General features: G+C 42.2%; 1 protein-coding gene across 1 annotated transcript in view; it reads right to left on the bottom strand.

Moving 5' to 3' along the window:
- Window positions 1–23,098, bottom strand: part of PDE6C (phosphodiesterase 6C) — a 75,627-nt gene extending 52,529 nt beyond the window's left edge. Inside the window, exons 1-9 of the mRNA XM_040435845.1 lie at window positions 22,622–23,098; window positions 10,861–11,013; window positions 10,669–10,758; window positions 5,486–5,626; window positions 3,961–4,035; window positions 1,417–1,481; window positions 1,259–1,325; window positions 667–714; window positions 421–570 (exon numbers count right to left, since the gene is read on the bottom strand). Coding sequence (XP_040291779.1) covers window positions 421–570; window positions 667–714; window positions 1,259–1,325; window positions 1,417–1,481; window positions 3,961–4,035; window positions 5,486–5,626; window positions 10,669–10,758; window positions 10,861–11,013; window positions 22,622–23,098 — 1,266 coding nt within the window. The remainder of the gene's footprint in view (window positions 1–420; window positions 571–666; window positions 715–1,258; window positions 1,326–1,416; window positions 1,482–3,960; window positions 4,036–5,485; window positions 5,627–10,668; window positions 10,759–10,860; window positions 11,014–22,621) is intronic.
- Between the last annotated feature and the right edge of the window lie 3,226 nt (window positions 23,099–26,324).

Below are 26,324 nucleotides of genomic sequence, written 5' to 3'. Positions count from 1 at the left end.
TCCAGGGTTGGACTGGCCCATCAGAGTACCAAAGGATCCTCCGGAAAGCCCAGTCTATGAAGCCATTATGGGCCCCAAAGGTCCAAGAGAAAACTGCATTTGGGGCAGCCTTTGGAGCTAATCACCTGCGACTAGGGTGTGTGTCTTAGGTTTTGAATCAATTAGACTATTGATGATATAGGGGTTGGGCCCCAAAAATAAGTTCCTCTTGTGGGCCCAAGGAACTCAGTCCGACGCTATCTATCTATCTATCTAATATCTATCTTCCTATATTTATCTATCTATCTATCTCATATCTATCTATCTCATATGTATCTACCTACCTCATATCTATCTATCTATCTATCTACCTACCTACCTACCTACCTATCTCTCTACATAAAGTTATACTGTTGATTGATTGCACAGGTAACTCCTTACTTCAGTGATTTGCTCGTCATGCTCATCAAACGGTCTCCCGTCCGTCCTGTTGTAGAATGTAGCCACACCAACAATCTCCTCCTTTTTGTTCACAATGGGCAGGGACAAGACATTTTTAATAGCCCATCCCGTCTCATCCACCGGCCCTTTCTAAAAAGACAGAGTAAACCGTCTTTTCATTGTTCTGACACTAACATAAGAATCGGATTCTGAAAAAATAACAAATGTATCTGGTAATTTTCTCACCTGAAATGCAAAGTACTCATCGGCGGGTGCGTTCATCATGTTGCAAATCTGACACATGGAAAAAATGACATAATGTAAATGCTGCAGATTCACGAATCCTGTAACAAACTTAGTTTATTATTTATTAGTTATTAGTTAGTTGCACTTATTGAAAAAATCCTTAATAGTTAGAAATACAGAGACATAGACTTAAGCCTTTTTAGACAGCCTTAAAGTGAAGGTCCAGCAATATCATTTATTTATTCTAAATAAGTTTAAAATTCTGTACTAATTTATTTCCTTATATATCTTTTTCGGCATTGAAGCTCCATTTTTCTGATACAGAGCTCCAAATCCTCTAGATAGACATAAAATGTTGCCTGCCTGCAGCCACCACTAGGGGGAGCTTAGGAGTTTAACCTAAGAGTTCACTATACAAATACATACACATACTCTAATGGTGACTACAGGTACACAATATTCCCACAATTCTGATTTGAGGTACCATATTAGAAAGCTGCTATTTATGTAATGACGTTATGTACTGTATAAGCTGAACCTGCACATTATATTTATTATAACCCTGAACATATAAATGTAAAATTCAACTTACAAATCCATTTTCGGCAACGTAGGTGGGAAACCCACTGACAAGAGACCAATGATCCACAGGGGGGGTGCTTCAATGACAAAACATAGTGAGCGTTAATGTAGAGTGATGGCGGTATTACACACTAGCAGTCATTATGGTGGAAGGGGTTAATATCTTACGGGATGACTTTGATTTCTTCTTTCCCAAGCAAAATATAATCAATAATCTTGTAAAAATTTACTTCCTGATCAAGAAAGAAAAATAGAATTTAGTTTTCTAAAGGCAATAAATGCAAAGAAGTAATACTATTTCATAATCTATATGAGTCTTCTACATGTGTAGTGATAATCTGCAGGAGGGGTCTCAAGCCTGCGCCAAACTACACATGGTGGGAGGTTGGAATGGATCTGAAGCTACGCATGATTGGCTGTGTTTTATTAAACCCTCTACTGAACTCTAAAGGGGTTGTCTCATGAAAAATATTCTACATTTTTGGGTTGTCTCATGAAAAATATTCTACATTTTGGGGTTGTCTCATGAAAAATATTCTACATTTTGGGGTTGTCTCATGAAAAATATTCTACATTTTTGGGTTGTCTCATGAAAAATATTCTACATTCGTCAAATCAGCACCAGGATCTGAATACGTTTCTATCTGCAATAGCCACTGAGTTATTAAATACAAAATTTGTATAGCGCCACCTGCTGTTTATTATATTCTTTATTTCCCTGTCCACCTCAATAACCACTGAGGTGGACTCACATGTTCAGTTCCATCATTCAGCTGCCACCAGCCATATCTACTGACAATTACAGGGAGAGAGCTACAGCAGAAAGGATATGCCCTCTAAGAAAGGGCACACCTCCTGAGTTGTAGCTGACAGGACACGGCCTCTGATCTGCACCAGAAAGGACACCCCCCAGAAAAGGTACTCCTGTCCGAGCTGTCATAGGAAGAGAGCTGCTGCAGAATAGGCACTGCCCTCTGAGCTGTGATAGGAAGAACTGCTGCAGAAAGGGTACTCCCCTGAGCTGTGATAGGAAGAGCTGCTGCAGAAAGGGTACTCCCCTGAGCTGTGATAGGAAGAACTGCTGCAGAAAGGGTACTCCCCTGAGCTGTGATAGGAAGAGCTGCTGCAGAAAGGGTACTCCCCTGAGCTGTGATAGGAAGAGCTGCTGCAGAAAGGGTACTCCCCTGAGCTGTGATAGGAAGAACTGCTGCAGAAAGGGTACTCCCCTGAGCTGTGATAGGAAGAGCTGCTGCAGAAAGGGTACTCCCCTGAGCTGTGATAGGAAGAACTGCTGCAGAAAGGTTACTTCCCTGAGCTGTGATAGGAAGAGCTGCTGCAGAAAGGGTACTCCCCTGAGCTGTGATAGGAAGAGCTGCTGCAGAAAGGGTACTCCCCTGAGCTGTGATAGGAAAATAATTGCTGCAGAAAAAAAAGACAAGCCCCTTGAGCGGCCAGCATGAGCTAAATCTAGCAGAGCAATTGGAGCAATGAATGGGGAGATCTCTGGATCCATGTGAGGTACGGGCCTGGTTGTAGCTTTGGTAGAAAGAGATTGTCATCTACTCTAGGATTAATTTAACATGAGGTAAGCCCTTTAATCGCTGTATAATGAAAGGTTACACCACTTTTTCTGTGTATTAATATCTTACTGTAACAATATAGGAGTTTTTATTTTTCATTTCAAAAGGATAATAAATGGTGGCCTGGTCAAGTGATTCATGCCGCTCCATGCAAAGTCTGTGGGACTGGTGAAGAGAAGCCGGGTACAATGCCCAGCTATCTCTAGAAGTCCCATAGAGTTGAGTGGGCATGCTGAATCAGCACCATATTCACACAGGAGACTTAAAGGGGTGGGGCAATTTCTGGTTACTGTTGACCAATGTGTTTGCAAGATGATTATATGGCACTTACTAATATGGCTTTTGTTGAAATTCTGCACTATTTTCTATATTTCATATCGTACGCCCCATAGTTTGCCAAGTTTTATGTGTTGTCCACATGGAGCTCCTGTCCATAAAATAGCTGCTGATGGAGGGTCATGTGATCAGGCAAATCACCTCCATGTAATGTCTCCCCCATTCAAGTACACTACCCCTGCCATCTGTACTTGCACTTTTGAGAGTTTGGTGGAGTTGCAGTGTATTTGAATGCAGGAGACATCACATGGAGGTGATTTGCCTGGTCACATGACCCTCCATCAGCAGCCATCTTGGGGACAGGATCTCTATGTGGACAACACAGAAGATTTGCCTAACATGGGGGCATGGCTTATAAAATGAAGCAAACAGCACACAATATCAACAAAGACTATATTAGTAAGTGTAATTTAGTCCTCTTATACGCACAATGGTCACATGTAGCTAGAAAGTGGCCAACCCCTTTAAGGATTCCCATTCTCATGATCGGTGAAGATCCTGTGGATAGGTGGTAAGTCATAATCTTTGGATAATGACTTCAAGTTAAATTCTTAGTGAATCATGTCTTCTAGGGGAGAGAAGTTGTCAGAGGAAAAGTCAGTGTGCCTCTAGGTTACCTTTAAGGCACACATGGTACAGTATGGGTCCAGAGAATTCTGTGGGTGGCTTATTCATTATCTATATGACATGGATCCCAAATACGGCTGTGTGCATCATTCCATAGAAGTATTCTCATAGCCACCAAATAGACATGTGCTTCATTCAATATGCAGCATAGAACAAAGGCCTTACAAACCCTTCCATCAGGAGTCTTTGGTCCTTTATAAGGTGGCACTTCTCCTAGTAGGATTGGCCATTGTTCGTAGAACTCCTAGATAACAAAAATCAAAAGTAAACATGAAATATGAATGAATGTCAATGTCAGAGACTCACATGAAGCGATTAGATAAATATGAGATAGATAGATAGATAGATAGATAGATAGATAGATAGATATGAGATAGATAGATAGATAGATAGATAGATAGATAGATAGATAGATAGATAGATAGATAAAGCGGAACTCAAGAGTGAGTAGAGTAAGGTAAAGAAAAGGTCTGGTTTGAGGTCTGAATAGTTTCTCTTCTTTTATGTATCTCTGGCTTGGGGGTTTGAATTTACTGGTTTGGTCAAAGGTCCGAGTCTAGTTTGTGGTATATATTGTGAATACATTTTAAGAGTCAGGTCTGAGGTTTGGATTACTTTTAAGGTCTAGTCTGAGGTTTGAATTTAAGAGGTCTGGACCAGGGTCTGGATTAATTAGGGGTCTGGTCTAATCTGGTGTCTGAATGTAATTTAAGAGGTCTGGTCTAAGTTCTGGATTAATTTTGTGGTGTAGGATCTAAAATTATTTAGGTGTCTTGTATAAAGTGTGATTTCATTTTAGGGTCTAGTCTGACATTTGAATTTATTAAGGTATGGTCTGGTATGGGATCTGGATTAATTGTGAGGTCTGATCTAATGTCTGAATTTGTTAGTTCTAGGATCTGGATTAATTTAGGGGTCTGGTCTGGGCTATGCATTATTTTAGGGATCTTAATGTATTTGGATTGATGTAGAGGCTGGGGGTGGCTGCAGAAACTAGAAGCTAAAGATCTCTGAGCAGCAAATTCTGCAGTCATCAGGAGAAGTTGTCATGGAAGATGGAAATGAAAGGAAAAAGAATGACTCCAATCAGAGAAGACACATCAGATGATCAGTCACTAGAGTTAATTGTTGCGTGTAGTGCTTATGACTGGGTCTGATCAGTTCTGTATCCTCTTGCATAGTCTACAGTATGGATCTGGTATCTGATCACTATATGGTCACCGAATGACGGTATTGTTGGTTAGGTTGAGCTTTGTACAGTGGTGCTGTATACTTACTTCTGACTGAAAGAGCAAGTGTGTGCCTAATCCTTACTGTGTGATTGGGTTTTTCAGTGTTTCACTTTTATTCCTTCTTGTGTTGGCGCAGTGGCTTACATAATTAAGGAAGTGGCAAGAGGCATGATCAAAAAAGTCAAATTCACTATGGCATACTTTTCACGCTATACCCCACCTCCTTCCCCTAGATTTCTATGCTGGATCCATCCCTCATAGACATGAGCTGTCATAGATAAGTATGGTGGTGTGTATAAAAGTGAATTTAAAAAAAAGACTGTCAGCCTACTCAGATTATTTCCTCCCTAAGAACTTCCCGATAGATTTACTGAGTAATTAGAATTCTATTTGTTTCTCTTTCTTTTCGTTAGGATTAAGTTGTGGGTTTATAGACCTTCATTTTATGTCTGTAAAAGTCACCTTTTCTTTTGTCATGTCCAGCAATGCCACAGAGTAACGTTCACAGTTCAGGTAAATCCTGACAGTGTAGAGAGCTTTGTGAAACTGACGCTCAATGTCAGTAAGTTCCTCAAAGACTTTGTTGGCGCACCAAAGCAGGATCTGTGGAGAGGAAGAAAGGTCAGTGGTCATTGTTACATAAAATTATATATTCTACACGTTTGCAGTATGTGTTTGAAAGTTTGTGAACTGTTCAGAATTTTCTATATTTCAGCATTAATTTGATCTAAAAACTACATCAGATTTTCATTCACAAAGTAGGTAAAGATAACCAAATCAAACAAATGAGTAAACTTCAAATTTTGGAGTGGCCAGGTCAAAGTTCTGACCTTAATCCAATAGAAATGTTGTGGAAGGCCTGAATCCACCAAGAAAGTTGGAAATGGAGGAATGGGCTGAAATTCCTCCAAGCCGATGTGCAGGACTAATCAACAATTACCGGAAATGATTATTTGAAGTTATTGCTGTACAAGGGAGTGACACCAGATACTGAAAGCAAAGGTTCACTTACTTTTGCCACTCACAGACATGTAATGTTGGATTATTTTCCTCAACAATTGACCAGGTGTAATATTTTTGAGTAATTTGTTTTTGGTTATCTTTAGCTACTTTTAGGACTGGTGTGAAAATATTATGCAGTTTTATGATCAAATTTTCCAGATATATTGATAATTCTGAAGGGTTCACAAACTTTCAAGCACCACTGTAGCAAAAGGGAATTTGCCATTTGAGTCTTTTGGAGCTATAGTATAACAACTCAGTGGAGAAAATTTCCTAAACCCACTATCAGTGGCGTACATAGAGAAGTAAGAGCCCCATAGCAAGGATCAAACCAGGCCCCCCACACAAGACAGAAGGGTTTATGCCTAAACCCTTTTCAATGGCACTTGGGCCATTTTTCCACCGCTTCATTTGCTAAAAGCTGTTCCTTTAGAGGGTAAAGTCCTGACCAAGTTTTCACCTCCAGTAGAAGAGGACATAATCCCTCTTGCCCTGGGCCCCATAGCAGTCGCCTGGTCTGCCGCTATGGTAGTTACGCCCCTGGCCACTATTGTGGTGTAAAAAAGTTGCAGGTTATGGTGCACTTTCCTAAAGTGTTGAAAAAGCAGGTGGGCCTAGCAGGAGGGGGTGGGACTTTGCATTGCCCACCAGATTTATTATATGGGCAAAAACCTATGCCAGCCCTTCAGTTTCTGGAACACAGACTGCGAGAGAAGTGACTAATTTATTAAGAGGCAGTTTTAATAAATGTTCCCAAATGAGTCAAAGATTAAATTGTACCTCCAACGATGAACATAATTTCAATTTTAGGTCTAAAATTCTGTGCTGATTAATTTCTTAATAAATGTTTATAGGAGCTCCATTTTTCCGGTGCAGACCCCCAAAACCCCTACTTTCACAAAGCTTAGCGTTAAAGGGGTTGTCCCAGAATATCAACTTATCACCTATACACAGGATCAGGGGCGTTGCTAGGTTAAAACATTCTGGGCCTGGGCCCCTGATGTTTTCTCCAAGGCCCCGATTGTACTGCCTGCCTGCTAGATACAACTGCATTGCCATTCTCAGGACGGCAATACAATTCTAAATGCAGTAGCTGAAAAGGACCTGCGATGATGTCACCATCATGTGACTGGTGCAGGAAAGGACAGCAGGGAGAAGTCCTGGGAAGAGGCTGAGATGAGGTATTCTACCTGAGAAGAGGTAAGTGAAGGGGTAGATTAGGGTACTTTCACACTAGCGTTAAAGTTTTCCGCTATTGAGTTCCGTCATAGGGGCTCAATACCGGAAAAAACTGATCAGTTTTATCCTCATGCATTCTGAATGGAGAGCAATCCGTTCAGTATGCATCAAGATGTCTTCCGTTCCATCCCTTTTATGGTATTTGGCATGCTGCGGTATTTTCACACTTGCCACAATGCCGGATCCGGCATTAATTTCCATTGAAATGTATTAATGCCGGATCCAGTACCATGTGCTCAAGAAATTGCTGCATTGACGGATCCAGTTTTCCGGTCTGCGCATGCACAGACCTTTAAAAATGTGAAAAAAAAAAATACCGGATCCGGAAACAAATGATCTCCGTTCAACGGAACTGCCTACCTGTGAAAGTACCCTTACTCAGTGTGAGAGGCAGAGCAATGTTGGGAGTTGTAGTTATTTAACTGAGACTGTATGTTAGGGCTTAAGGGAGGGATGTTATTGACATGGGACAGTGGGGTAGAGTGATGTTATTTACATGGGACTGAAAGTTGAGGGGGTGATGTTAATTACATGGGAATGCATGTTGGAGGTGGCTGGGGCAGGGTGATGTTATTTATATGGGACTATATGTTGAAGGCGGCTGTGGGAGGGAGTGATAACATGGGACTGAATGTTGAGGGGTAATGTTATTTACATGGGACTGCATGTTTGAGGTGCCTGGGGAGGGGGTGATTTATTTACATGGGACTGTATGTTGAAGGTGTCTGGGGATGGGAGTGATGTTTTTTTACATGGGACTGAATATTGAGGGGGTGATATTATTTACATGGGACTGTATGTTGAAGGAGACTGGGGAGGGGTGTGATGGTATTTACATGGGACTCTATGGCGGAGAGAGGGAAATAATGTTATTTACATGGGACTGTGTGTTATTTACATGAGACTGAATTATAATTTATGAGGACACTAAACGGAGGAATATAACTACAGGGGGCACTGCAGGGGGCATTATAAATACTGTGGGTGCATCAGGGCGAGCATTATAACAGTAGAGGGTGATATAAATACTGGGGGCACTGTAAGGGAATTATAACAGTAGGGGGCGATATAAATACTGGGGCACTTCAGGGCGAGCATTTTAACAGTAGGGGGCGATATAAATACTGGGTACACTGTAGGGGCATTATAACAGTAGGGGGCGATATAAATACTGGGGCACTTCAGGGTGAGCATTATAACAGTAGGGGGCATTATACAGGGAGTGCAGAATTATTAGGCAAGTTGTATTTTTGAGGATTAATTTTATTATTGAATAACAACCATGTTCTCAATGAACCCAAAAAACTCATTAATATTAAAGCTGAATATTTTTGGAAGTAGTTTTTAGTTTGTTTTTAGTTTTAGCTATTTTAGGGGGATATCTGTGTGTGCAGGTGACTATTACTGTGCATAATTATTAGGCAACTTAACAAAAAACAAATATATACCCATTTCAATTATTTATTTTTACCAGTGAAACCAATATAACATCTCAACATTCACAAATATACATTTCTGACATTCAAAAACAAAACAAAAACAATTCAGTGACCAATATAGCCACCTTTCTTTGCAAGGACACTCAAAAGCCTGCCATCCATGGATTCTGTCAGTGTTTTGATCTGTTCACCATCAACATTGCGTGCAGCAGCAACCACAGCCTCCCAGACACTGTTCAGAGAGGTGTACTGTTTTCCCTCCTTGTAAATCTCACATTTGATGATGGACCACAGGTTCTCAATGGGGTTCAGATCAGGTGAACAAGGAGGCCATGTCATTAGATTTTCTTCTTTTATACCCTTTCTTGCCAGCCACGCTGTGGAGTACTTGGACGCGTGTGATGGAGCATTGTCCTGCATGAAAATCATGTTTTTCTTGAAGGATGCAGACTTCTTCCTGTACCACTGCTTGAAGAAGGTGTCTTCCAGAAACTGGCAGTAGGACTGGGAGTTGAGCTTGACTCCATCCTCAACCCGAAAAGGCCCCACAAGCTCATCTTCGATGATACCAGCCCAAACCAGTACTCCACCTCCACCTTGCTGGCGTCTGAGTCGGACTGGAGCTCTCTGCCCTTTACCAATCCAGTAACGGGCCCATCAAGACTCACTCTCATTTCATCAGTCCATAAAACCTTAGAAAAATCAGTCTTGAGATATTTCTTTGCCCAGTCTTGACGTTTCAGCTTGTGTGTCTTGTTCAGTGGTGGTCATCTTTCAGCCTTTCTTACCTTGGCCATGTCTCTGAGTATTGCACACCTTGTGCTTTTGGGCACTCCAGTGATGTTGCAGCTCTGAAATATGGCCAAACTGGTGGCAAGTGGCATCTTGGCAGCTGCACGCTTGACTTTTCTCAGTTCATGGGCAGTTATTTTGCGCCTTGGTTTTTCCACACGCTTCTTGCGACCCTGTTGACTATTTTGAATGAAACGCTTGATTGTTCGATGATCACGCTTCAGAAGCTTTGCAATTTTAAGAGTGCTGCATCCCTCTGCAAGATATCTCACAATTTTTGACTTTTCTGAGCCTGTCAAGTCCTTCTTTTGACCCATTTTGCCAAAGGAAAGGAAGTTGCCTAATAATTATGCACACCTAATATAGGGTGTTGATGTCATTAGACCACACCCCTTCTCATTACAGAGATGCACATCACCAAATATGCTTAATTGGTAGTAGGCTTTCGAGCCTATACAGCTTGGAGTAAGACAACATGCATAAAGAGGATGATGTGGTCAAAATACTCATTTGCCTAATAATTCTGCATGCAGTGTAAATACTGGGGGCACTGTGGGGGCATTTTAAATCCAGGGGACATTAGGAGAGATTAGGAGTGATCCGCATTATTTCTACTAAGAGCACTATGGTGGCCTTATTACTACTGCGGGGTCTGTAGAGAGCTTTAATCCTACTGGGGGGACAATAGGGGGCCTTATTTCTACTGGGGGCTCTGTAAGGGCATTAGTAATACTAATACTAATTGAGGCACACTAAGGGAGCACTATCACTGTTGGGGACACTGTAGGAGGCAGTATTACAAATGGGGGCATTCTAGAAGGGAATTACTATTGGTGGGACTATGAGGCGTACTGTTACTTTGGAGGGCACTCATATCTGTGTGTCACACTCTGCAGAGACGAGCCCAGTCAATGGACAAAAATGTATAAAAAACTGATGACTTGTAGAAAATATGCAACAAAACCGGATACTAATTGTGAAACAAAGACCCATATATCGTATTCGATATACGAAATATATCCGTATTTGATCCTTTTTTATGCTGTATGAAGGAGCCCTTAGTTACATGTTGGCATTTCATAGAAGAAAAAGTGTTGCTAAATATTACATCTACTGAAAATGTGTAATGTGGCTGAACATCGGGCAACCAAAGCTTACAATCCATCTGCTTACCTGGCTTTTCCTGGATTCAATGGCATGAAGGTAGTTGATGTGATGTTGTTGAAGAACAATGGATATAAAATCCAGATATTTAGTGAAGACCTACAAGAATGGGTAAAAATATATTAAATATATAATAAATTAGTATGTTATATTTCTCTGCAATGCTATGGAATAAGTTATACAGATTGTTCCTGATCTTACCGCTTCATCCTCTTTGCTAAAGGCTGGGGCGTTCTGTTTGTTAATGGCCATGATGACCGCTATAACCTCCTTTCCAAACATGATGGGTGTTGCCAGTAGATTGCTTGTAGTACAGCCGGTCTGCTTGTCCGCAAAGTCAGAGAAGTGCGTGTTCTGCAGAGAGAAATACATTTACGTTTTCAGCATATTCTTTGGCTACGGCAATTGTGTACAAGTATGGTGGGCTAGATCGGTCATGGAGGCGTTGGTCCAGTGGATTTGTCCATAAAAAGTCCTATGATGTTTTCATGAATATGTTGCATTTGAAGGCATCACAAATGACATTGTTGAAGAATCGCCCAAATATCACATTAAGGGCCATATTTTTCTGTTCACGTCCATTCCGCAATTTTGCAGATCGGATGTGGACCTATTGATCTTAATGGGGTCGCAAAAGGTGCGGACAACACACCGGGTGATGTCTGCATCTCCATTCTGCAACCCCACAAAAAAGATAGAACATATCCTATTTTTCTCCGAAGTAGTAATTTCTATCATAAGGAAGGACGTTACGATCCGCAAAATGAGGAACACACGCGGCTGTGTTTTGCAGATCCGAAATTTGTGGTCTGCAAAACACTGATACAGTTATTTCAATAGGTCCTAAGTTTTCCACATTTGGTGGTACTCATGCAAGGACCAGATCATGATTAGTGGAAGACCGAGTCAAAACATGAATTTCTTTCCAATTTTTGGTGGTGGGAAAAAGGCGAGTTGCATGGCCATAATCCTTTCTACATAACTGTGCCTTGTGCTGTCTATTAAAGGCCACCATCTTGTTCCAAAGAAGTTCAACAATGTAGTGCCCACATAATATGGCCATATAACACCAACATACTAGCGCCACGCTGTGCCCAAATAACAGGAGGCATGTGATATTACAAACCTCACTTTCACATTAGCTTGACATGACTGTCCAGGTAGGAAGTTTACTGCAGACTATGTGAGATGGGGATGGGATTGTGGATGCCCCTAAATTGTTGAAGGGCATTTGGGACCCTTTTGCTACAATTTGGCACTGACTGGTTAAAAACAACCAAGATACTTTTAAGGGTTCTTTCCGGGACTTAGATATCGGTGGCCAGTTCTCATGATTAGTCGGAGTCCAACCCCCTGCGCTCTCCACTGATCAGCACCTATTCACTTGAATGGGAAAGGACCTCACAATTCCAGTTCCTGTGTATAGTTTACGGTGATCTCAGTTGAGTGTCTTCTCAATGACAAAATGGGAGAAATCTGTTGCCAGACGCCTTTGGAAGCAGCTTATCTCCCCAAACACCAACTGATAGAGCATGCTGAAATCCAACAGCCCGATTCTTCTATACCCCAACATCAGCTGTTGCGGAACCCCCATACACATTAAATGGATGATCAGTCATGCTGAAATCCGTGGGTTTGGATGATTAATGATGTAATTTGTTCAAATATGAATTGCCAAGCCATACGATACATTAAAGGGTAACGATGAGATGAGACGAGACACAGTCCTGACAACCAGCCGGCCGGGAAACAGGGGAGTGTGCAGGCACTCGCTATTTCGGTAGCTCCCATTGCGGTGCATGGGAGTTATGGAAACAATGTAGCTGGTGGACGGGACTGTGTCTCATCTCACTTTGGTGAGATGCACCCCCACTGATGGAGTGATCGGCAGGGTTGTGGGGTGTCAGACCCCTGCCGATCAGATATTGATGGCCTATCCATATTAAAATACCAGAAAACCCATTTAAAGGGTTAAAGTTTTCAAACCAGCACCTGGATCTGAATACTTTTGTAATTGCAAGTAATTAAACATTTTACATAGTTATAGTACTAAGTTATTCAATATAATGTATCTGTATTGCACCATCTGCTGTTTGTTTTTCTTATTATTTCTTTGTCCTGCTCACTGAGATGGCCGCACATGCTCAGTTTCATCCTTCAACTGCCTCCTGAGCTGTGATAGGGAGAGCTGAGACACGCCCCTGAGCTGTGATAGGGAGAGCTGAGACACGCCCCTGAGCTGTGATAGGGAGAGCTGACACACGCCCCTGAGCTGTGATAGGGAGAGCTGAGACACGCCCCTGAGCTGTGATAGGGAGAGCTGAGACACACCTCCTGAGCTGCAGCAGAGAGGACACTCCCCTTGAGCTGTCAGCTTGATATAAATCTAGCAGAGCAATGACTGGGGAGATCTCTGGATCCATGTGAGGTACAGGGCTGGTTCTAGCTTTGTTAGAAAGAGATTGCCATGCACTATATCAGGGATGCACAGCCTTTGACCATCCAGCTGTTGCAAAACTACAACTCCCAGCATGCCCTAATAGCTGCAGGCTATCCAGGCATGCTGGGAATTGTAGTTTTGCAACAGCTGGAAGGCCACAAGTCGGGCATCCCTGCACTATATTATATGCTGTCTGATTTTAATTTTTTACATTAGTCATGGGATAACCACTTTAAAGGAGAAATCCAGGCAATATCTACACCATGTCTACGTCTATCTCTACACCACTGGCTGAATTTGGGTTATAATTGTGCACCATAACTCTGGCGCAATGTCGCATGTTGTGCCTTAGGCCACTCCTTTTTTCCGCAATGCCACACTCCTGTCCTGCAAAGCCACACACCCTTGCTGAGCACATTGGAAACATTGTCTAAGATCAGAATTCGGCTGCATTTTCTGTGTGTCAGTTTTACCCTTATTGCTCCTTAAAAGGGACACCCAGGTCCGGCGCAACCATATAGGCGAACTAGGCGTTCACCTAGGGCGCCGGCCTGCTGGGGGCACCTTGGTGGGCTCCCCCTGACTGGGGCTGCAGCCCTGGGCGAGCGGCTCTTGAGCCGCCCCCAGCGACATTACAGGGGGGCCAGAAGGTGGAGGTCCTTCTTAAATATGGCAGAGCAGGCATCTGCTTACCCTGATGGCAGGTGCCTGCTCTGCCAGTAAATTACCGGAGGAGAAGGAGGTGGGCGGCAAGGGAGGCTGTTCTAGCAGCTCCCCACTCCTCCCTCGTGCGCCCTCTGTGATGCCGGAATATGACATCATTCCGGCCCCGGTATACTAAACGGCGCGCTGGAGGACTGAGGAGCTGCACCACACTGGACCCCATGGAGGTGAGTGTTTAAGTGTTTGACTGAGTGAGTGTCTGCCTGTGTATTTATGTCAGTGAGTGAGTGAGTGAGTGTATGTCTGTCTTTCTGTCAGTAAATGTATGTGTGTCTGTCATTGAGTGTCTGTGTGTGTATATCAGTGAGTGAGTGTATGTCAGTGAGTGAGTGTATGTCAGTGAGTGTCTGTGTGTTTGTCAGCGAGTATGTGTATCTTTGTCAGTGAGTGAGTGTCTGTCAGTGAGTGTCTGTGTGTGTGTGTGTGTTTCAGTTGGTAGGTGTATGTCTTTCAGTGTCTGTCTGTCAGTGAGTGTATGTGTGTCTGTCAGTGAGTGTATGTGTGTCTGTCAGTGAGTGTATGTGTGTCTGTCAGTGAGTGTATGTGTGTCTGTCGTGAGTGTATGTGTGTCTGTCGTGAGTGTATGTGTGTCTGTCAGTGAGTGTATGTGTGTCTGTCAGTGAGTGTATGTGTGTCTGTCGTGAGTGTATGTGTCTGTCAGTGAGTGTATGTGTGTCTGTCAGTGAGTGTATGTGTGTCTGTCAGTGAGTGTATGTGTGTCTGTCAGTGAGTGTATGTGTGCCTGTCGTGAGTGTATGTGTGTCTGTCAGTGAGTTTCTGTGTACGTCATTCATAGAGTGTCTGTCATGAGTGTGGGTCTGTCTGTCAGTGAGTGCATGTCTGTCTGTCAGTGTGTGTCTGTCAGTGAGTGAGTGACATGAGGGGGCGGCAAAATGGATCTTTGCCTAGGGCAGCAAAAATCCTTGCACCGGCCCTGGGGACACCCATATCCATCCGTGAAAATCCGCAGTCGCACTGCACCATGGAGGAGCATGCTGGGGATCTGAAAATCATATCTACGCGTATTGTACTGGAAACCGCATCAGTATGTGATGAACAATCCGCAAAGCGAATCAACAGCAATTCTGTCACATCTGAGATATCAGCGAGATATCACGTGTTCATCACATGACCAGGACAGATTATTACCTCCTGAGAATAAGCACGAAGGTTTCTATTGATTGAAAGCAAATAGAGATTTTGACAACCAGGAGAAATAGTTTGAAAAAGGAAATAGTAAGACTGTGTACCATTTCATTATGCAGAAAAATAGACTTATTTGGCTAATATCCCTTTAATGAACACATTAATAAACATATGGCGGATTAAGGCCTCATGCTCACCATCGTGTCCGTGTTTCGGTCTGCAAACCATAGATCTCCAAAATCTGCATTTTTCTCACTCCTAATGCTAGAAATGAGTATTAGTGTTGAATCAAAGTCCACTTCTGATACGAATTTCAGGATAAATTTGATTCGCCGCAAAGCCAAATTTCCTTGTGCTTCTTGGTAGCGAATCGATTTAACCTGAAATAGTGCAAAAAATAACTAAAAAAATAATCATACTTACCTGATCCATTTGCTCGCGCCATCTTGCTTGAAGATCGCTCACAAAATCCCGTGTGCGGATCTTCAAGCAATATGGCAAATGGATCAGGTAAGTATGATTTTTTTATTTTATTTTTTATTTTACACTCTGCTATTTTTATCAGATGCCACAATAATGTATGAACGCGGCATCTGAGGGGTACAATGACGGGGAGCAGCGCAATCGCATTGCACCCACTACTTACAAAGAAATGCGCTTTGTGGCAACGTAATTCATCATAAAGTGGATTTTTTTGTAAAATTCTGTGAAGCAGCCGAATCAAATTTTACAATACTTCGCTCATCTATTCTTGTCCTCAATAGGACATGTTCTATAATTTGCAAAATGGACATACGGATGCAGACAGCACAGGGATGACATCCATGTGCTGTCCGTTTTTTGTTTTTTTTGACCCATAGAAGTGAATTGATCCATAGAAAATGCGGATCAGACGCCCGAGGCCTCAGTATTAAGAAGCAGATGACCATGAAACAGCAGCCATACATAACTGACGGGCAGAGCGGGGGATCATCTGGATATTACTGGGATTACCCCACAGTTCATGAGATTATCTCGTTATCAGATTTCATTCCTGATATTCAGTAATCTGCAGCGTTTCCCTGATGCGCGGGATGGACGACTCTAGTCTTAGATGATATCATTTTAATTCTGGTTGCATTAATTAAATGCGCCCTGATTAAATTAAGCAGGGCAATAAATAATCCAGGTTCAGTGTCAGATTACATTATGTTCCTTTCATAATTAAAGGGTAACTGAGATATTTATTTTATTTGCTAGTTTATTAGAGCTAGGCATGTATACCTGCGTTAGTCTGTCAATGATTGTCAAAAGATCTGTAATTACCTTATAATAACAGCTTTCATTAATGTCCTCTGTCCCTTTCCACTGCTCCCTTAAAAGACTGTTGCTATTGCTTGTCTGTCTTCTCTTTAGTATAAACAGAAGACGGAGGGGTGGGCCTTCACACTGCATGCCTGCATTAGGCTTCAGAGTGAGGAGGCGTGTCTCAGTAATCCAATCTGATTGGCTGGCAGGGAGCTGCTGGCTACAGCAAGTGTGTATGGGAAGTGAGGGAAAGCAGTTTTGGCCTCAGAGAACTGGCAGAGGAGCCATCTTGAGAAGGTCCTCATATTGTAGAGGTTAAAACAGCCATAACTAAGGGATAAACTCAAGGAAAACAATGGTATGTAAAGATTGCTTTATGCATAATGCTGCTGCAGCAGTAACATATGCTAAAATTGTTTTTTTTTTAATGAAAACATGACAGTTACCCTTTATTGTTCTCAGAAAGCAGTACTTTATGAAAATGTCTGCCCTGAGGCCCAGGAGGCATGAGATGAGTTTTCAGGCCTCCTTGATCTTTTATAATGTATATGTTGCAATGATGGAAATTTCTGTATATCTAAAATTATTCAGTCCCTGGATGGGATGGATAAACAGCTGACAAACGTCTCAGTTACCAATGTTCCGCTATCTGCATAGATTTTACAATTCCTAGAATGGCCACTAGGGGGCTAACCTGTATTCACTACGAAATGGCTAGGCACTTGGAAAGGGAGTCGGTCACCTCCAAAACCAGTTCCAAAGTAAACATACTGCCATGTAGGACAGGTGTGCCGAAATCTTACCGCACCTTTTTTTTTTGGACCTTCAATCTTGAGAAATGCTTCTCTTAATTTTAATGCAAATACGTTTTTAGGTGCAACATGGGTGGGGCAGCTCTGTTTGGTGCGCCCTGCTTCCCCTCCATCATTGGCTCTGAAATCTCAGAGACTGTCAATCAAACACGAGGGAGACTTGCTGAGTTGTGTTATTGGTGGAGCAATAGTGCACCAAATGAAGTGCAACGAAAACCTTATTTGCATTCCTCAGGATTGGAGGACTGGATTTTCACAAGAAAGGCATGGTTTTGGGCAACCACCTTAGTGATATGCTTCTTTTGAAGCTGATTTTGGAGGTGACAGACTTCATTTAAACTTCATTTCTCAGCATGTTTTATGCAAATAGCTCTCCTCCAGGAAGACTGTCTCTAATGCCACCAATAGCTACCCTACAAGTTCGATTCATTAACGGGCCTCACAACGTGACAAAACCCGAAGAAGCCAAACTAAAATCTCTGTATGGAAAAGACCCATCTGCGGACAACTGTTCTGGGGTTTTGCAGACTTGATCAGACAGCGACTTATAGGTTAACTACCACCACTAGGTGGCACTAGAGAGACAGTGTTCCTTCTTCCTGGAGGAGAGCTACTTTACGTACCTTTTATTACGTTTTTGTTTTTTTTACAGGGCATTGCATGCCCTATTAGAGTCTCTATGCCAACTTTACAGTCTCTACAAGGAGAAACATTAGGGGACGTTATTAAGACTGGCGGTCCATATGCCGGTCTTGATTTTAAAAAAAGCGTCAAATTCATTGAGTCACACGCCTCTCAATAATTTTTTGCATATGTTGGGAGGTTCGGCAGAATCTGAAATCTACAGCCTCTAGGAGTTGGCATCGATTGCAACTGTAATGTTCTCCCGTTTAATGGCGTAAATATTAGTAAATCTGTTGTTCTGTTTTGGCCACGCCCCCTCACACCCACATCCATTGTTAGGCGGCATCAATAAATCCTGAACCTTCAGCATCATTTGCTTTTGATTGACTAAATACTTTTAAAGGCTGATTGCTGGGTTGTTGTTTTTTTAACCTATATATTCTGCCTCCTTCTTCCAAGGTGCCCTAGGCAGCTGCCTATCACTTGTCACACCCCTTTCTGCAGGATTTTTATTGCAGCACCCAAAGACATAGTATAATCTTAGGTAATCTATGAATTCCCATTTACTGTGTTAGAAAAGACATACTCAGGCAAGGCAATGGCCGGGGGCATTTTATTTTTGCCTTTTTTCACTTTAAAGAACAAACCAATGACTTTAATAAATGGCCCCAACGATAATGTACAGTATAGGACAGTGCTCGGTTCTGCAGTCTCCCTGGTTGGTGTCACTGGATAGCGCTGGGTGGAGCAGATACAGTAAATGGTGTCCAGTCCTTGTGTGCACGGAAGACAGCATTACCCAGTGACATTATACGCTACACAGATTCTACTTGATCTTTACCCCCATAATCAGCCTTATGCACTTATCAGGATTATCCCCAGCATGCCATGTGCTGGAGGGACGGAATATGACAGGGACTGCAGACTGCTGCAATATCACTGGTGCACAGCATTACCAGACTGACCGGTACAAAGTTTTATTTCAAATGATAGAAGAGACTAGATAGATAGACAGATAGATAAATAATAGATACATATAAAGTGATTAGATAGATAGATAGATAGATAGATAGATAGATAGATCGTGCACTCCCGTCTATCTGCCTAGGACTTTTAATCAGAGTATCCCATAGCTGGATTCTACATTGCCCTGAAATTTTGTGGACCAAAAGCCCAGGAGAGGCAAGTGTAGTGTATCTGTTGGAAGCCACCTTGTCGCTGGTAGATGGGCCCAACACAATTGTGATAAAAAACGTGCACAAAGAGTTTGCATGTGTCTGCTACTTGTAGTCCTTGTTTGCTTTTCAATAGATAGATAGATATGAGATATACAAGATAGATAGATAGATAGAGTCTGCTGTTTTTCTAGAAACAGCCCCATAGCTGTCCATGGGATGTGTCTGGTATTAGCATTTCAGCTCTATTTACTATATAAGCTGAAAACCAGATACGACCTACGATATGGCGCTTCTGTCCTCGTCCTACACAACCATTCTTAACATGAATTACACTACACCGCCATAATCTGACATGACTGTAAACTACTTACCAGCCTACGTCTGGTAATGTCATTTATTAAAGCTGCAGCATTGCAATCACCCTCTCCTGGTTGGAAACTGAGGGTTACAGTATACTGTCTTAAAGGGGCGTCACAATGAGTTAGATATGTAGGTTTGTTCTGCCTAGGTTTACGTAATCTGTCTGCAGACCTGGCGTAAATGGGTTAAATGGATCATGATTTTACACTGACTGCACAAGTGTCATCATCTCCTCCATCTGTACATTAGAGCGGAGTCTTAACAAAGAATTATACTTCTACCAGAAGATCAGAGAGGGCGGGGAAGGGGATATGGATAACCGTTCTGTGTTCAAAGGAGTATTCGGGTGTGATCATTTTTAAAAAGGTTTCGCAGAGGGCATAAATAACAAATGGTAAGTACTCACCTCACCGATGCCCCTGCTGCTGTTCTGCCTCTGCTCCGGTCGCTGCTCCTCTCCACTTCCTCTCGACATGCCCACTCAGCCAATTACTGGCTGCAGAGGCGACACACTTCAGGAAGTGGAGAGGAGCAAGGACCAGAGCCGTGACCAAAGCAGAGATCGGTAAGGTGAGTACTTACTATTTGTTATTTCTCAGTCTCCATTTTTATTCAAAATTATTGTGCCGAAATACCCCTTGTTTATTGGGGAAAATTTAACTTTTCTCTTTACTATGTGTCAATTCTATACACCACACATAATCAGCTTAAAGGGGTTATCTCATGAATAATGTAAAAATGAAAATCATACATAATCTAGTACATGACAATCTCTTTGTAACAAAGATAAACCAGCCCTGTACCTCACATGAATCCAGAGATCTCTCCAGTTATTGCCCCAATTGTTTTGCTAGATTTATTTCAAGCTGTGAGCTTAGGGGGGGTGTCACTTCTCAGGGGGTGTGTCCTTTCTGCTGCAGCTGGTGGCCGTTAAAAGATGGAACTGAGCATGTGCTTACATCAGTGAGCAGGACAGAGAAATTTGAAAAAGAGCAAACAGCAGGTGGCGCTACACAGATAGACTTTATTGAATAACTCAGTAGCTATAATCCATTTTTAATCACATACAATTACAAACGTATTTAGATCCAGGTGCTGGTTTGAAAACTGTAGTGAGCACTGTGTTCTCTTCACTGTTTATCTGCGTGCCATCTACATTGATGTGGCGGTGCACGGCAATGACAACTCTTTGGCCCATTCAATTGAATGTGAAAGGAAGCTGAAGGCATGCAGGTGTAGGAAGCAGCGCTCGCATCAGCATCTCAGCCTCGTCAAATTATTGATCGCCAGGGGTACCAGGCATCAGACCCCCCACTAATCTGATATCGATGATGTATCGTGAGGATAGGTCATCCATATCGTGCGACTTGGCAACCTCTTTTAGGCTTTTGTCCAGAAAATCCTTTTATTATGACTGTATGAACAAGGGGTGTGGCAGTTGCAGAGAGAGCAGAGCCTTTAGGTGTAACAGCAACGCCCCCGTTGCTCCTAGAGGCTCATTTGCATATATTAAAACATCATTTTTCTCAGCAATGCGGGCACATATGGACATGGGATCAACACAGATGCCTTCAGCTCCCAAGTGCACATGTAACAGGTCAGCCAGTGTCATAGGTACAAACCTGCTGACAGATGCCCTTTAAGAAAGACACACTATAGAAGTCGACTCACTGAGTACAAGCCTCCTATCCCATATTACAGTACAGAACTGCAGTCACAATTCTGCATGCTTCAGAGCTGAACTCAACAACCATTCTTACTGGTTTGATGTGACAGTTAGGCTCACGGCGTGCCACCGGCTGGACCAAACAGATGCTTTCTAGAGACAATATCGTACATTTATTGACACAAATCTATTTATTGGTTCAAATAGAGCTACGTTTAAGGAGCAAAGAGGGACAGGTACATTTGAATAAAAGAGATGAGACGGGGTTGTCTCATCTCTTGCTTTACTAAGGTGAGATGAGAGACAGCCCGTACCACCAGCAGGCCAGAAAATGATGGTGCATGGTAGCTAGTTACAGTCCATAGCTTGCTGTGCTACACTGTTTCCGTAGTGCTCATGCACTACAATGGGAGCTACTGAGACAGCGAACTCCGGAGAGCCCTGCGCTTTCCCAGCCAACTGGTGGTCAGGACTGTGTCTCATCTCACCTTAGTAATGGCAAGATGAGACAAGCCCTTTAACTAAGCGAGTTCAGCTATTGTTGACTGATTCCAACAGAAACCAGAAGAATAGTAACTCTACCAAAAGAAGACATCTTTGTCCTCGAGAAGTTCTTCCTCCTGTGCTGGTGGAACCAGAAGAGGAGGATACATGTAGGTGGCCACATATTGGCCACCAACATGTATCAAGTGAGCTGTGCCTTAAACTTGTTTGGAAGGCATTCTAGCTAACAACGAGGGGACACATGGTGGACAATGAGACTGGCATTGCAAGAATATTGCGACTGGGGAAGCGTTGTAGCCAATGTTGATGGGCCATCTGGCTAGCCTATGTGGCTGGTACTGTAAATTACACCTCTGCTCCAGTTGACTCTCATTTTGAAGTAGTGGTTCAATTTGTTCAATCTGTGATTTACATAAATCTTGCACATTGTCTTTGTGTTATGCAGCAGCTGAGGTGTGTTATAATGCATAAAGTAACCCCTTTTTTCTTATCAAGTACAATAGAGGAAACATGTTGTGTGACGATATATTTTTTTTATAACCGAGTTACCAATTCCCTATGGTATTCCCAGTAGAGAAAAAATGCTAAGCCTACCTATAACAGGAGAAATAAATCACAAAGTGCGAGCCTATACAGAAGGAAAGCTGTCAATCACTTTCCGTGGGCAGGAGAACCAGACCCACAAGATCATACTATATATTTTTTATAGAAAATTACCCCATAAACCCTATAGAAGTACACATCACCTTTAACTCTATCCTTTGCCAGCTTCAGTTAGCAGATCCATTTGATGTCACACTTTATACAGAGAAAACTGAAGTCATCATCCCACCCAAGCCACGGTCACATAGTCCACAAATGTTCATATTCATAATTTTCTTCACATGGGGCAAAAATTTAGTTTGTGGCATTAGCACATTACCCAAGCCAAGACAGATGCGAAGAGCTTGTTGACTTCCACAATGGTGCCTAGTACCAGGAGAATATGCTCTGCCGGCATTCCTTTGCCAGCTTCACCCATAAATGTGATATGAGTAAGATATCTTCTGTACATGGATGTCTTATCATCATGCACAATTTTTTGAGGACAGATTAAATGTTTTTACAGGATGTTTTATGGATGTTATTAAAGGTTCCTATAAGGAACTTTACCCAAATTCTACACATTTATCAATAATTATTCTCACCAGTGGATACTTTGGTAATGGTATTAGTCACTTACCTTTTTCACATCAGGGACATTGAACGTCTTCTTTGTATGAGCCACCCACCCCACGATACCAATATCTAAAGGAAAAACTATTTCACTTTCAGGTGCTACAAGGTTGTCTTCAAATTTAGAGTCCTTGGTGACATTGAAGAGCCTCGTGGCTAGTTCTGGTATTCCGTTTCGGGACCTACAGAAGAACAAGCTACAATAACTGGCTTGGAGAAACAACGCCAGTCTTTGAAGGACTTTGTGAATGGTCTTCTCCATGTTACTGGCATTTTGGATCTCCCCCACCAACTCCAACAAGATGTCAGTTTCTTCCAGTTTTGTTATGTCATGAAATGACACCCCTTCTTTCAAGTTCAGCTGCTTGTTATTAAACAAGGCTCCGACAGCCTCTCCTCTCAATTTTCTGTCATAATAATCCTTGGCAAATTGAGGGTTGTTTTCCAGATATTTCTCAACATCTTCTTTCTTCAACTCTCCCATTTTCTTGATGATTATTTCTTAACAATGCATATTTTCTTGACTAAAACTATTTACGTATTTTTAGTCATAAAAGACATGGCAAATTGGACATTCTGTGGACTATCTCTATGAACACTTGTGTATCCTTGAGAGCTTAAAAAATCCTCACCAACCTTCTTGAGGTTTGACAGAAGGCACTAGCTTAGTGTCTTCTTAGCTTTGGATTCTGAAGACGGCTAATTAAACAGATGTCAGGACACTAAACCCCTGGCATGCTTTTAGCTTGTAAATCCCACAGAAACCATTTTAGACAGAGCAATCCATTTTAAGATCAGAGCTGTGCTGCTCCTGTGTAAGGTACTGAAGTAGAATGTACGTCTACAATGAACATTTAATTCATGATTAACGTCCAGTCGCGTGACTTACTGACGTATTTGTGAATGGAAGATGTAATCACATCTTAGACTGTAGAATATAAGGGAACTGAATCAAGGTTGATGGGTTTATGGACTGACAGTTGCCCCACCTCCCATGCTTGTGCATCCATGTGAATGGATAGATGAGCTTCCTCAACAATTTAATCGTCGGTAAAATATTGCCAAAAAGTAAAAATAGCATATTATACTTTGTGCTTAGTTTAGTCCCGAGTGCTCAAAATGAAAAAACATAAGAATGCAAAATATGAACAAAAAATTATTGCGACAAAATTCTTTAACCTTTCTCGATCAATGAGAGTATTTTTAACCCTCAAAACCATTTGTCATTAGACCCTTTTTAAATGCTGACGTAGTATCTGCCTTACTAGCTCATTTCATTGCCTGACTGCCCTAATTGTAAAGAACCTTTTCCCATATAGATGTAAAATTCAGCTTTCCTTCCCCTGGACCTCTATAATGGCCTTGGAACAAATAAACCATATGTCAGTTCTTTGTATGGACCACATATATTTACACATGTAAATGAGATCACCTCTAGGGCATTCTCTGCCAGGTTGAACAAGCTTGAATTTTCAATACTCTCATTTTGAAAGACCGCCTATCCGATTAAATAATCTAGTCACCCACCTCTGAACTGTCTCCAGATGTCCTTTAGAATATAGAGCTCTTGCATTCAAGTTGTGGCCTTACAATCTACAGTGGTGCTTGAAAGGTTGTGAACCCTTCAGAATTTTTTATATTTCTTCATACATTTGATCTAAAATTACATCAAGCAGAAAAAGATAACCAAATCAAACAAATGAGTCAAAAATGTTAGATCTGGTTGTTTACTTATTGAGGAAAATGGTCCAATATCCAATATCACATATTTGTGAATGACAAAAGTAAGTGAAGCTTTAGGAATAGCAGATAAATTGAAGTTGAAATTCGTTAGGTGTTTTCAGTCAATGGTGGGCAATATGTTTTATTTAAAGAATAGGGATCTATCAAAGCTTGATCTTCACAACACATGTTTGTGGAAGTGTATCATCACATAAACAAAGGAGATTTCTGAGGACCTCAGAAGAAGAGTTGTTGATGCTCATCAGGCTGCTAAAGGTTATAAAACTATCTCTAAATAGTTTGGACTCTACCAATCCACAGTCAGATAGTGTATAAATTGAGGAAATTCAAGACCATTATTACCGTCCTCAGAAGTGGTCAACCAACAAAGATCACACCAAGAGCAATGTATGTAATAATCTGCAAGGTCACAAAGGAACCGAAGGTAACATCTAAGCAACTAAAGGCCTTTCTTATATGAGATAATTATGAACTAATTGTAAGTTAACAATGGTGTACATGGCAGGATTGTAAGTGGAAAGCCATTACTTTCCAGAAAGAACATTGTTGCTTGTCTGGAGTTTGTTAAAGATGACCTGAACAAGCCAGAAGGCTATTGGAAGAATGTTTTGCGGATAGATGAAACCAATATAACTTTTTGGTTTAAATGAGAAGCGTTATGTTTGGAGCATGGAATTCACTGCATTCCAGCATAAAAAACTCATTCCATCAGTGAAACACAGTGGTGGTAGTATCATGGTTTGGGCCTGTTTTGCTGCATCTAGCCATCCGGCTTGTCATCAATCATTGATGAAACAATGATTTCTGAATTACACCAGCAAATTCTAAAGGAAAATGTCAGGACTGTTATAGTGACAGTCTGGGGCTGACGCTGTTCAGTGCTCCAGGTCCCAACAGCACAGACCCGACTCCTGCTCTCCTCCTTTTCCTGGTGGGTCCAGGCGCTGGGGTAGCTTTGTCCCGCAATGCAGGCTGTGGCTCCGTCTCTCCTGCTCTGCCATTGGGCATACGTGCTCCCCTCAGCTCTTAAAGGGCCAGCAAGTTGACCCTAATATTTACCAGTACAGCTGGGTACTTAAAGGGCACCTGTCAGTACATTTGCACCTATGACACTGGCTGACCTGTTACATGTGCACATGGCAGCTGAAGACGTCTGTGTTGGCCCCATGTTCATATGTGCCTGCATTGCTGAGAAAAATGATGTTTTAATATATGCAAATGAGCCTCTAGGAGCAACGGGGGCGTTGTCATTACACCTAGAGGCTCTGCTCTCTCTGCAATTGCTGCGCTCTCTCCACTTTGATTGACAGGGCCAGGTACTGAGAATGTTATCACACCTGGTCAAAGTGCAGAGGGCGTGGCAGTTGCAGAGAGAGCTGAGACTCTAGGAATGATGGCAACGCCCCCGTTGCTCCTAGAGGCTCATTTGCATATATTAAAGGGAACCTGTCAGCAGATTTGTATCTATGAAGATGGCAGATCTGTTATATGTTCGCTTGGCAGCTGAAGGCATCTGTATTGATCCCATGAACATATGTGGCCATATTGCTGAGAAAAATTACATTTTTAATATATGCAAATGAGCCTCTAGGAGCAACGGGGGGATTGCTGTTACACCTAGAGGCTCTGCTCTCTCTGCATCCTCCGCGCCCTCTGCACTTTGATTAATAGGATCAGGCTGTGAAAACATCATCACGCCTAGCACTGTCAATCAAAGTGCAGAAGGCACAGCAGTTGCAGATAGGGCAGAGTCTCTAGGTGTAACATTAACGCCCCCGTTGCTCCTAGAGGCTCATTTGCATATATTAAAACATCACTTTTCTCAGCAATGCGGGCACATCTGAACATAGGACCATTACAGATTACTTCAGCTGACAAGTGCACATGTAACAGGTCAGCCAGTTTCATAGGTTCAAATCTGATGACAGATGCTCTTTAAAACTGAAGTGGGTAGGTTGGGACAGACT

This window comes from Bufo bufo, chromosome 6 (assembly GCF_905171765.1).
Source record: "Bufo bufo chromosome 6, aBufBuf1.1, whole genome shotgun sequence".
Lineage (NCBI taxonomy): Eukaryota > Metazoa > Chordata > Amphibia > Anura > Bufonidae > Bufo > Bufo bufo.
This window is presented reverse-complemented; position numbering and strand designations above follow the sequence as displayed.